The sequence below is a fragment of the Bidens hawaiensis genome, unplaced genomic scaffold (genome assembly GCF_021521415.1).
Source record: "Bidens hawaiensis isolate Kalapana, Puna unplaced genomic scaffold, B.hawaiensis_p1.1 tig00003356_1, whole genome shotgun sequence".
Lineage (NCBI taxonomy): Eukaryota > Viridiplantae > Streptophyta > Magnoliopsida > Asterales > Asteraceae > Bidens > Bidens hawaiensis.
In genome coordinates, this window is record NW_027491185.1 from 201,106 (window position 1) to 213,939 (window position 12,834).

The window sequence follows — 12,834 nt, forward strand, 5'->3', positions numbered from 1 at the left end:
ATGGATAATAAAACTGTGAGTAAATGAACAACTCGTGAAGTGTATGTTCTTTATTTAAACTTTTATTTGCTCATTAAACTTGTGTGCTTTAGTTAAATGTAAGCATCTTAACATTTTATCAATGTAAATATTTTTTTTGAATGACCAATCAAGAGAATGTTATTAAACAAAATATAACAATCGACCTAGCAAGTTGCTAGTCCAACAAAGTTACACCACCTCCATAGTAAAATTACACCCGATTCACTTAGCACCCATTTCTTAGATCCTATTTATATTAAACACGCGCCACCTCCCCAAGTAATGTTCGAACGCGTTGATCGGTGACGCACCTAGAAAAAACTCAACGCTTTAATTTCACCCAGTTCATTGTTCACATTGACCTTCTTCCTTTCAAATAACACCTCATTTCTAGTCTTCCAAATATACCACATTGCCGTTAGACCTACCGCATGAAAGAGTTTCCCACTTTGTTTGGAAAACCGATAATGCTTATGTAATTTCAAGATGTCTCGTGTCGAAAAAGCGAAAGAAGTCGGAACCTTACACCAACTCACGATGGCATGCCAAATTGCTTGCGCGAACGTACATGACACCATTAGATGTAAAGAATTTAAATAGAAATTACAAAACTTTGGCCACGTGTGAGAAGGGGGTAAAGAACTAAAGATGCTGTTTATCAAAATCATATAAAAAAAAAGGCTGGGAATCAAAACCAACATATGGAGTTTCCAATACTGTCTTTTAATATAACGCAACAAATAAGTGAGATGAGGTCAGCTGTACACACTTTTAAAGTCCTAGGTACAACTCCTACCGCACAAATCTCCTAAAATGTATATATATAAATTGTGAATTAGAAAGAAAAAAATGGTTAATATGTAATTTTTGTATAATTAAATTTTAGCATTATTAAATGTTGAGGCATTAAAAATAACTAAAGTGTCAAGATCCAAACGATATAACATGAATCTTGATAGAATTTGATAAACAAAAATTATCTAAAATGCCGTATTTGTAATTTGTAAATACGAATAGAATGCCTGATCACAACAAGGGAAACCCTAAATATGGCGACCAAGTCAAAGAAAACCTTCTCGCAGCCTTCCATGGAAGATTCCAATCATCAATCTGGAGCATTTATTGGTTCCAACGACGATCTTTTAACCAAAATCCTTATCCGCCTCCCTGTTACCTCCATCGATCGTTTCAAATCAGTATGTAAACACGGGCGATCGCTTTTGACTAACAGTCATTTAACCCGCCGGTATGATAACCTTTTAAAAACTCCTGGTATTTTTGCTGGAAATACATATGTTCCATTTGAAGTTGAAAATAGTCTTGATTTCTACTTTAATCTTTCCGGTGTTAAAATCGTGCAATCTTGTAACGGTTTATTACTTTGTTCTACCATTCACAATGACGCTCGTGAATTTTTTGTATTAAATCCCACCACCAAGCAATTGGAAATCATCCCACTGGTCCCCGGAGGGCACAATGTTATGGCTTTGGCATTTCATCACACAGATTGCATACACTACAAAGTTGTTTGTATTCGTGCTTTAGAGACTGATGAGGACTTGATTCAGATTCAAGTCTACTCGTCTGATACAAGGAAATGGAAGATTTGTATCGAATCATTCTCTTCGCAGAAGCCCAAGTTCCACAACCCGGTTTACTGGAATGGAGCCGTTAATTGGATTCCCGCTCCCTTTAATCGAAGTAGCAATTTCTTGTATTTCAAATTAGATGGTGAACAGTTGCAAATGTTGCCGTTGCCGAAGGGGAAGGGGACGGTGTCTGATAAAATATTGACAATGTATGTTGGGGAATCGAGAGGTCATTTACATTTAATATTACTCGTGGATCGTGAAGAAGATATTTTGCTCGTGAATGTGTACGAGATGCTTAGGAATCACTCGGGGTGGTTTGTCAAGTATCGACTACAGCTTGATGAGCTTCTAAGTGTCTTCCCGTCCTTGAAGTTTCGATATCTGAGCCGGGATGATTTCGGGAACTATCTTTATCCATACCGTTGTGTTTTTCATGTCGTTGATGTTATTAGAGGTGAAAAAGAAGAAGAAACATTTTTGGTGTTGTTTACTCCCTGGAAGCTAATAAGGTACAATGTTCACGACAAGAGTTTAAAGGAGTTATATATAGACAAAAACGAATCCTGTGAGTATGAACTCCCAAGTGTTCATCGTTACATCAAAACCTTGTCTTCTTTCTAGAAGACAAGTGGGGTTGTTTATGTTTTTAATTAAGGTATTTAAATATTAGTAACTTTGGTTCATTAAGGCCTGTTTGAACCTTTTATCTAATTACTGAATTCATAGGCAACTAAGGATGGGCATATGATAAGCAAGAAGCTGAATTGAAAGGTTTCTTGGTTATTTTACATGTTTTGACTCTTGAATGTTAGAAAAGTTAAACATCAGATCCTTTGTATTCCAATCTAAACAACTCTGATGGCCATTGGTGCAGTAATTGCACTCGATGCATATATTACGGGAATGTTTTTTCTTACAAAGAAGTTAATCAGAAATTCTAGCAATCATTCAAGCATAGCGCGAATGGGTCAAAACAAGGGATTGTATGTTGATTATTGTTTACCTTAATTAACCCAATTACACTAGCGGTGGCGGTTCCAAAATTTCTCGTGAGCGAGCGCAAAGAAAGGGAAATAAATTGCGTTAAATCATACAAAAAATTCAATCTCTTTTAAGTTCAAACTATAAAGTGAGCCACCACTGCTATGATGCCTATGATGTGTATATGGATGGGCACTTGGGCAAGTAAATAGACATAACCCAAGTGTTATCTTTCTAAACGTTTCTTGGTGAGGTTGACTTGGGAGTAATTTTATAACCTTATGTTATTTATTTTTCACTTTCTTGAGATGTATCTATAATTATAATGATATATATTGATAACTATAGTATATTATTATAAATAATGTATATTGGAGTATTCAGTTATGTGTATCATAAATTTGTATATAGTATGAATTATTATTTAATATTTAAAATATATATATTCTTTTATATTTCATAGAAACATCCAAACGATTTACAATGAAGTGGCATGTATTAAAACTTTACTTTAGTAACCATGTTTAGGCTTGCAAGCCTACTTTAGCTTGATAAGATAAGTGAAGTTCGGCTCAGAATCATTTATTAAACAATCTTTTTATTAAGGCTTTACTTGATTCGAACTATTAGAAAACAAACCTCAAGCATTTCATAATTTGTTTGGCTTGTGTACACCCCCCTAATTGGTCATACTACTAATGTGATATAAAAATAGCATATAGATGAACTGAGGTGAACAAATTGTCTAGCTTTCCAATAACAAAAAAAATACCAGTTTTATAAAATGTACACGAACACGATCAATTAAAACAAATAACATGTCCAAGTTATATGGAAACAATTAACTCCAATCATATCACATGTTTCTTAGAGCCTTGGACTTAAACCTCGTGCATCATCAAATGTTCATTTCTCACTTCGTTAGTTGTCCGGTCACATTAGTCATTTAGTCATTGAGCACCCACAATGGTATGTGTTTTTATTTACAAATCACCTCCACATTGTCACCGTATCACCACCATCTTCTCTCATCTCTTCTGTCACACCTCTACTCAGGGTCTAGGCGTGTGACCATTAATTGATACATGTTTTATAAATAAATCAGAGTTACGAGTTGCTTTTAGCGGAAGACTTTGTTTAGAATAAAAATATTTATTTAATTTGAAAACTTCTCGGATATTAAGTAATTGAGTACTTGCAAAAAAAAATATTAATTTATTCTGAAAACTTCTTGGATAATGAATATCCAAGTGTCTGATTTAAAAATTATTGATAAACATGTTTACAATATTTTAATAATTAAAATTGAGCCATCTTCATACAACGAGCTTCTAACTCCGTGAATGACTCTAATCCTTGTTACCTTTACTATACTAGTTTTCCTGAAATATTGGGAAAAATACGTCAGCTATACGTTGGTGAACACGTTGACACAAAATATTTTAATACTTAACGTGGCGCAGGAAACAATCAAGTTCTAAAAGTCTGAATAACCATTACAAACTCCAGCTCAACTCGAAACCGCTCAGCAAACACCGCAGCATTCGAGATAACTTAACTACTACCAATATACACAAGATTATCCCCACTCGAACATAACTTAGGTCCGGCCCAACGTGGCAGATGCATAACCAGGCGTGGTGCGGTGTGCCCACTGTCTACCCACATATGTAAGGATCCATACAAACGTATACGATAGGCTACGGGTCAGCGATTACATTTGTTTATAACGCTTTAAGGATACATAATCCCATGTAAACATTTTAATGACTCTATTTATTAAGTTGTAAATAGTTGGACGTATTCACCTTTATTATGATAAGTGCAGTTCGCTGGTTTATGGTTGAGCGTTACCTCGGACCTATAGTACTAGAGTAACTTTTTATAAATACTAGATCAATGATCTAGCTTTAGACATTTAGTCTGTTTCGCATAGCTTTAACCTTGATATGTCACTTTCTTTTATAAAGCAGTTGGACCCTTAGTCCCTATGTTTATTTATCTTATATATACTACATTTCTTCTTCATGAAAAAATATCTTTTGTTTATGTTTCTTCCTTGACAAGTAATATTAATTAACCATAACCCTTGTATATATAAAACTTTATGTTTCTTAATCACAAAGAAACATTGTTATAATTATCATCCTTTGTATGTAAATCTTATGTTTCTTAATCATGAAGAAACGTTATTTGACTTTAACTTGAGCATATAAAAGCTATGTCTACACTTAATTTGATGAAGATACCATCGACTAAGGTCTAAGTCATATAATAATAAAATAACTTAAACATAGCTATCACCTTAAAACGGGCATTCAAGTATAATGCATAAAGATGACCGGGTAGTACTTCAACTATACGTCGGTGTCTATCAGGATTCCAACTTGATGACACGAGTTTCGAGGCTCGGGAGACTTGTTGGGAGTTGAAATAACAATGGGGCTCGGCACGAACTTCGAGACACAACGGATCGTCAGGATTTTGACGGCGGTTCGTAGGGATTAAGTTTATTTCTAGCACGGCCGTGAGTCATCATTGCATAATCTAATAAAGCCACCACTCACCACTCACCACTCACCACTCATCTAGTCATGCACTCCATCAACCATCGCTGCCCTCAAAATAACACTCAACTCACTCAATGCTTTTGTAAGATTTATGTTCTTTCTTAAGCTTGAACACTTATATGTATATATATTATGAGCTAATCAAAATTAAGCCACGCATTTTATGATTGTTTAATAAGTTAAAAACGTGACAAAGCAACAACTTAGTGCGTGTAGTGTTGTATATGTGTGTATCTTAACATCCAAGTTCAACAAATCAACAAATATATTTAATATTGTAAATTATGATATATCACTTCTTCAAATTACAGGTATATAAGTATATATATTGTATATGTTATATTATAAGTATATGATGTTATATATGTGATTATCTATATTATATACTAACTATAATAAGTTTTTCTTTTATTATTGTTATTTTCATTTCTTAAATGTCTTAAATAATTTGTAAACGTTTGTTTTAACAACTCAAATTATTGTTTTTGTTTTATGATAAACTAGGTTATTGACCCGTGTACGACACGGGTGAAAAAATATAAATCGTTAAACAACAACACTTGAGGAGACAATAACATGATATATAGCTGTTAATATCACAATATCGATCCTTTCCTCCACTCCACCCTCACCGCTGCCGCCTCTTTTCTACCTACAGGTAATGTAAACGATTATGTTATGTTCTGAGATTGATTTGTGCTTAAGAAAACAAATAATATTCTTCTTTCAGAATTCAGAGGTTTAATCCACATCTTCTTCTATAAATGTTTGCGGATGTGATAGCAGACATTTTATCTCTGAAAAAATAAACTGCACCATAGTGTCCGAATGTAATTCTAGAGTTTTTCCATTTTTTAATAAAATAAATTTGGCCATCCAAAAAAATATAAAAGAAAAATATCAAGATATTGCAAAAAAAAAATTAATAAAAGAAAATGGTTAAATATAATAGAATAGAATGAACGTCAAGCAGCATACCCACAACAAACAAAACCCTAACATTGTTTCCATGGAGAATTCCGATCATCATCATTCTGGAGCACTAATTATCGGTTCTAACGAAGACCTTTTAACCGAGATCCTTATCCGTCTCCCGGTTACCTCCATCCTTCGTTTCAAATCCGTATCTAAACACTGGCGATCGCTTTTGACTCACACACACTTCACCCACCGCCATGATAACAATATTAACGTTTCCAAATCCGTTGGTGTATTTGGTTCCGATGATATATATGTTCCATATGATGTTGAAAACCGAAGCCCTCCTCCTTTCCGTAGTCTCGAACTCTACTTTAATCGTTCCCACGTCACAATCAAGCAATCTTGTAACGGTTTATTACTTTGTCGTGCCTTTCACAATGATGCTAGTGAATATTATGTGTTCAATCCCACCACCAAGCAATTGGCATTCATCCCACTGGTCCCGAAATATGTCCGGTCTATGGCTCTGGCACTTCATCAAACTGAGTGTGTGCACTACAAGGTTGTTTGTGTTTATTATTTAAAGCTTCGTAAAAACATGTTTCAGATTCAAGTCTACTCGTCTGAAACAAGGAAATGGAAGATTTGTATTGAATCTATCTTTGCGCATCCATGCGAGTTCTATCACCCGGTTTACTGGAATGGAGCCGTTCATTGGGCTCCCGGTTATCTAGATAACAATTTCTTGTACTTCAAATTAGATGTTGAAGAGTTGCAAATGTTGCCTGTGCCGGAGGAGCTGGTGTCTGCCGAGTTATCGACAATGTATTTTGGGGAATCGAGAGGTCATCTACATTTAATATCGGAAACCAACCGCAAAGATGGTATATCGAGCCTGAATGTGTACGAGATGTTGAGGGACCGTTCGGGGTGGTTTATCAAGTACCGAGTACCTTTTGATGACCTTCCGGGTTCCCTTTACAAGGTCACTTATGAATCGGGAGTCCTTGATGTGGTTAGAGGTAAAGAAGAGGAAGAAACATTCTTGGTGGTGGTAACTCCCGGGAAGGTGACGAGGTACAATGTTCATGACAAGAGTTTTAATGAGATATATAGTCTAACCGACGACGACGACTTTTATCAACGCTCAAGTTTTCATCGTTACATTGAAACCTTGTCTTCTTTCTAAAGACAACTTGGCTTGTTTGATTTTTCGTTATTAAGGTGTTTGAATGTGTGTTTTAAAATATGTTGCGTAAGGCATGTGAGTTCATCTGGATAATGTTTTGTGTTCGTTGAAAACTATTTTTATCGAGCAAGAGAAATTCTTTCACTTGCAATTTTCAGATTTATATATAATTGAATCGCGTATGCGCCTCTGTTATGGATGTAGGAAGGCGGTGTATTGGGATTTGATTATTAGAACCTGCTATCTAATTATGATTTTTAGTTTTTTACACAACAATATGCATCTTTTAATAACCAAATTGACTAGTTATCTGTTATAGAATTAATATGCATCTAAACAACTGTGACGGCCATTGGTGCAGTAAGTAACTGCACTTAATCAAGATATCACGGGAATGTTTGAGTTTTGTTATGAAGTAGTTAATCAGAAGCCATAGTAATCATTCAAGCATATCATGTGTAGGGGTATGGTACTAAACCCGGTTTTACGACCCTAAATTTATTATGTTTGGCTTATTTTATTATATGGACTAATACAATGTTATTGGCCTGAGGGGGTTTTGTGGAGGTAACCCTAACTGGGCTAGGCCCATTAGGGTACCATGATGGTGGCCATGAGGCTCTCTATATAAGGAGGTCTCCACCTCCTTATTAGGTGGTCATGCTCAATAAGAGCCACCACCACTTTTTTGTGTCTGTAAACAAGAGATCTTTGAGATTTCTTAGCAGTCACCTCCACACCCCCGAAAAACCATTGCAGGTCTCAAGCAACCGGAGAAGAAGATCAAGACGTGGTTCGTTCATCTCGAAAATCCGTGGAAACATCGTCATGGATCAGGTCAGATTCATTTCATGCTTCGACATTGGCGCCATCCGTGGGACCGCAACGAACTACCATTCGATCTTCGTCTCGGCTGTCAGATCTCTCCCAGGAAAAACCCAGATCTGGAAGTTTACAGAAAAAGGCTTCAAGGCTTGTTCTATTAAAGCTCAAAAAGATCCATAGATCTAAAGGAGGCTTCCAGATCTGTGCAAAAAGAAACTGCCTGATTCGAATGATCAAGTCTCCGGATCTGTGATGGTTTTAAATCCGCTCCGAGCTTCAGATCTATCTAGATCTGATTTACAGATCTAGATCTAGATTACAGACCTGGATTTTAGGTTTAAAATTGCAGATCTAACTCTTAAATTGCAGATCCAAAAATTACCAGACTTCCGCCGCCATGTACGCGCGCCCGCGGATTCTCACTCCGCAGCCATGCATGTGCCGCCGCGGGAACCACCATGTGGGTTTCGCGCAAAAGACCTCCACCATGTGGATTTTGCGCAGAAGACTGCCACCACGCATGCTCGCCAGCGGGTCACCATTCCGCCGACATGCGTGAGCGCCCGTGGAAACCACCGCGGAAACCACCGTGTGGGTTTTGCGCAAGAGACCTCCGCCACGCACGCGCGCTCGCGAGTCACCACTCCATCGCCGTGCATGCGCGCATCAGGCCACGCGCCATACTTAAAGGTTGGGAATCCTCATAATATCCCATATGGCTACACGCCATACTTAAAGGTTGGGAATCCTCATAATATCCCATATGGCTACACGCCATACTTAAAGGTTGGGAATCCTCATAATATCCCATATGGCTACACGCCATACTTAAAGGTTGGGAATCCTCATAATATCTCATATGGCTACGCGCAATACTTAAAGGTTGGGAATCCTCCTAAACCCATCAGGCCACGCGCCAAACTTAAAGGTTGGGAATCCTCATAAACCCATCAGGCCAAGTGCCAAACTTAAAGGTTGGGAATCCTCATAAACCCATACGGCTTCGCGCCGAATACAAGACCGAACGCGGCTCCGCTCCGTTCAACATGCGCACCACCATGATGCTTGAGCGCAGTCGCATATCACATGCTCATGCACCACATGCTCACGCATATTACATATGCTCATGCACCACATGTGCTCAAGCATCACATATGCTCATGCACCACATATGCTCACGCATCACATATGCTCACGCATCACATATGCTCACGCATCACATGCTCACGCATATCACATAAGTGCACGCAACATCTGCGCATGGCGCATGACACAAAGTCTACGCGCACGCGCATGCAACATCTGCACGTGGCGCGGGACATAAAGTCTACGCGCACGCGCATGCAACATCTGCGCGTGGCGCGGGACATAAAGTCTACGCGCACGCGCATGCAACATCTGCGCGTGGCGTATAACACAAAGCCAAAGCCTATGCGCCAGCGACACAGCAAATGAGAATAGTCTAATCCCAAATCAGGATAAGGACAACCTCATTTAGCAGCAATGAACTAGGGGACTATCGTGGTATACCACCACTGCATTATCGCGATGGAATACATCCGAATCTTAGGGCGGGAGCCTAACAATATCCCAAACGGCCACGCGCCAATGTTCGGCTACGAGTCGCACAAGCACCATAACATTATTACTATGGCCGTTTGTGCCTCCATTATTATTTTGAAGACAAGCCGGGATAGTCATCCTGCGTAGAAGAGGCCCTTGTGGGCCAATCATTATCATTATTATTATAGCTCGTAAGCCGCAACTCGCGCAAGCTTCATTATTCTTATAGCTCGTAAGTCGCCTCACGCGCAAGCTTTATTATTCTTATAGCTCGTAAGTCGCCTCACGCGCAAGCTTTATTATTCTTATAGCTCGTAAGTCGCCTCACGCGCAGGCTTTATTATGCTTATAGCTCAGAAGTCGCCTCGCGCGCAAGCTTCATTATTCTTATAGCTCGTAAGTCGCCTCACGCGCAAGCTTTATTATTCTTATAGCTCATAAGTCGCCTCACGCGCAAGCTTTATTATTCTTATAGCTCGTAAGTCGCCTCGCGCGCAAGCTTCATTATTCTTATAGCTCGTAAGTCGCCTCGCGCGCAAGCTTCATTATTCTTATAGCTCATAAGTCGCCTCGCGCGCAAGCTTTATTATTCTTATAGCTCGTAAGTCGCCTCACGCGCAGGATTTATTATTCTTATAGCTCGTAAGTCGCCTCGCGCGCAGGCTTTATTATGCTTATAGCTCATAAGTCGCCTCACGCGCAGGCTTTATTATTCTTATAGCTCGTAAGTCGCCTCGCGCGCAAGCTTTATTATTCTTATAGCTCATAAGTCGCCTCGCGCGCAAGCTTCATTATTCTTATAGCTCGTAAGTCGCCTCACGCGCAGGCTTTATTATTCTTATAGCTCGTAAGTCGCCTCGCGCGCAGGCTTTATTATTCTTATAGCTCATAAGTCGCCTCGCGCGCAAGCTTCATTATTCTTATAGCTCGTAAGTCGCCTCACGCGCAAGCTTTATTATTCTTATAGCTCATAAGTCGCCTCGCGCGCAAGCTTTATTATTTTTATAGCTCGTAAGTCGCCTCACGCGCAGGCTTTATTATTCTTATAGCTCGTAAGTCGCCTCATGCGCAAGCTTGATTATGCTTATAGCTCATAAGTCGCCTCGCGCGCAAGCTTCATTATTCTTATAGCTCGCAAGTCGCCTCACGCGCAGGCTTTATTATTCTTATAGCTCGCAAGTCGCCTCGCGCGCAGGCTTTATTATTCTTATAGCTCGCAAGTCGCCTCGCACGCAGGCTTTATTATTCTTATAGCTCGCAAGTCGCCTCGCGCGCAGGCTTTATTATTCTTATAGCTCGTAAGTCGACTCGCGCGCAGTCTTTATTATTCTCATAGATCCGTAAGTCGCCTCGCGCGCAGGCTTTATTATTCTCATAACTCGTAAGCTGCCTCGCGCGCAAGTTATGTTACATTATTATCGAGATGCGCGCTCCATCTTTTATCAGGCCTCGCGCCACTATGATGCGTGCTATATCTTATTTATGCCAGGGCACCATCATTATCATAAGGACCGCAACATGTCACCATCATGAAGAAAACCTCCCAAAACTCAAAGACAATAAAGACAAGGCCGAAGAAAAGGGAAAAAACCGCCTCATGGCCTAACACACCTCATAAGGTCCAGCGCTCCACCTAAACGCTTGCGCGCCCAGGAGCAACGCTGGACTTGGGGGGCTTGTAGGGGTATGGTACTAAACCCGGTTTTACGACCCTAAATTTATTATGTTTGGCTTATTTTATTATATAGACTAATACAATGTTATTGGCCTGAGGGGGTTTTGTGGAGGTAATCCTAACTGGGCTAGGCCCATTAGGGTACCATGATGGTGGCCATGAGGCTCTCTATATAAGGAGGTCTCCACCTCCTTATTAGGTGGTCATGCTCAATAAGAGCCACCACCACTTTTTTGTGTCTGTAAACAAGAGATCTTTGAGATTTCTTAGCAGTCACCTCCACACCCCCGAAAAACCATTGCAGGTCTCAAGCAACCGGAGAAGAAGATCAAGACGTGGTTCGTTCATCTCGAAAATCCGTGGAAACATCGTCATGGATCAGGTCAGATTCATTTCATGCTTCGACATCATGTTCTAGACAAAGTAACGGTATTGTGGGTCAAAACAGAGGATGCATTGTGCGTTGATTATTGTTTATCTTAATTAAAACACTTACACTAGCAGTGACTGTTCCAATGGCCAAATTTTATAAGAAAATGAGTCGAATTTACCTATAGAAAAACATAAACAAATAACGCGGTACAAAATTAGAAGACTAGATTAGTTTGATAATTTTATGTATATAACCTAAGCCACAAATTTAAAGGGAAAAAAGTGTTAATTGTACACATGTCATATAAAAACATACACAAATTCACCTGTGAAAACAAAGACACATCAATTATTTCTTCAACTATTAACCTATAGTTCTTGCAATTGAAAACGAAATCTATAAGAAAATAATCAATTAGAGATAGCTTCGTTTATCAGCCAAAACAGTTCGGGTCAGCGCCAACAGCAAAAGAAGAGAAGAGGCGCACAAGACCACCAATAAATGATGAAAACCTTGACTTATGCATCTTGTCCCATGGCTTCAAATCATCTTGTTGTTTCACAATATGTCTTACAGTTTGCACCTTTTTCTTTTTAACCAATAAATGTTAGATGCTGAACAGCTTCAAGTGCTTCCCTTCCCAGCGGAGATGATGGTCAACAAAAAGCCAAAACCGGTTCAGGCTTTGACTGGGTTTGATTGGGTTGGTTTGGGTTAATCAGTTTGTAGCCTGTTTTAATGGCAAAGGTTATGAATCGGTTCTGAATCTATGGGTTCAATCGGGTTGAAACCGGTTTCTTTCAAACCGGTTCGGGGTCTGGTCAAGGAACCGGTTTTTATGCATCTCTAGTGTATAGGGCTTAATACTTGATCTGGGAGGCTTCACGAGTAAAGCACGGTCATGGATAATGTCATTAAAGGAAGAATTCCTCATGTCTCCATCTTTAAGTTACACAAAGAACACGAGACTGGAGTTTAATCAAAGGCCTTCATCAATGTGCAACAATAAATTGGTTACGCGTGCTTCTGTGTCACGTATACGACTCGTATAGGGACAACCTTTTCAGACGTCACCAGATTTTGTTTCTATAACCATGTGCATTTTTATTTTATAACTTTGTGCA

General features: G+C 39.1%; 2 protein-coding genes across 2 annotated transcripts; both read left to right on the forward strand.

Moving 5' to 3' along the window:
- The first annotated feature begins 1,037 nt into the window (after positions 1 to 1,037).
- LOC143623190 (F-box protein At5g07610-like) lies at positions 1,038 to 2,258 on the forward strand. Its single transcript, XM_077094153.1, has one exon. The coding sequence runs from the start codon at positions 1,071 to 1,073 to the stop codon at positions 2,232 to 2,234; it is 1,164 nt and encodes a 387-aa protein (XP_076950268.1). The 5' UTR covers positions 1,038 to 1,070; the 3' UTR covers positions 2,235 to 2,258.
- A 3,872-nt stretch (positions 2,259 to 6,130) lies between these two features.
- Positions 6,131 to 7,393, forward strand: LOC143623243 (F-box protein At5g07610-like). Its single transcript, XM_077094193.1, has one exon. The coding sequence runs from the start codon at positions 6,174 to 6,176 to the stop codon at positions 7,272 to 7,274; it is 1,101 nt and encodes a 366-aa protein (XP_076950308.1). The 5' UTR covers positions 6,131 to 6,173; the 3' UTR covers positions 7,275 to 7,393.
- The last annotated feature ends 5,441 nt before the right edge of the window (positions 7,394 to 12,834 follow it).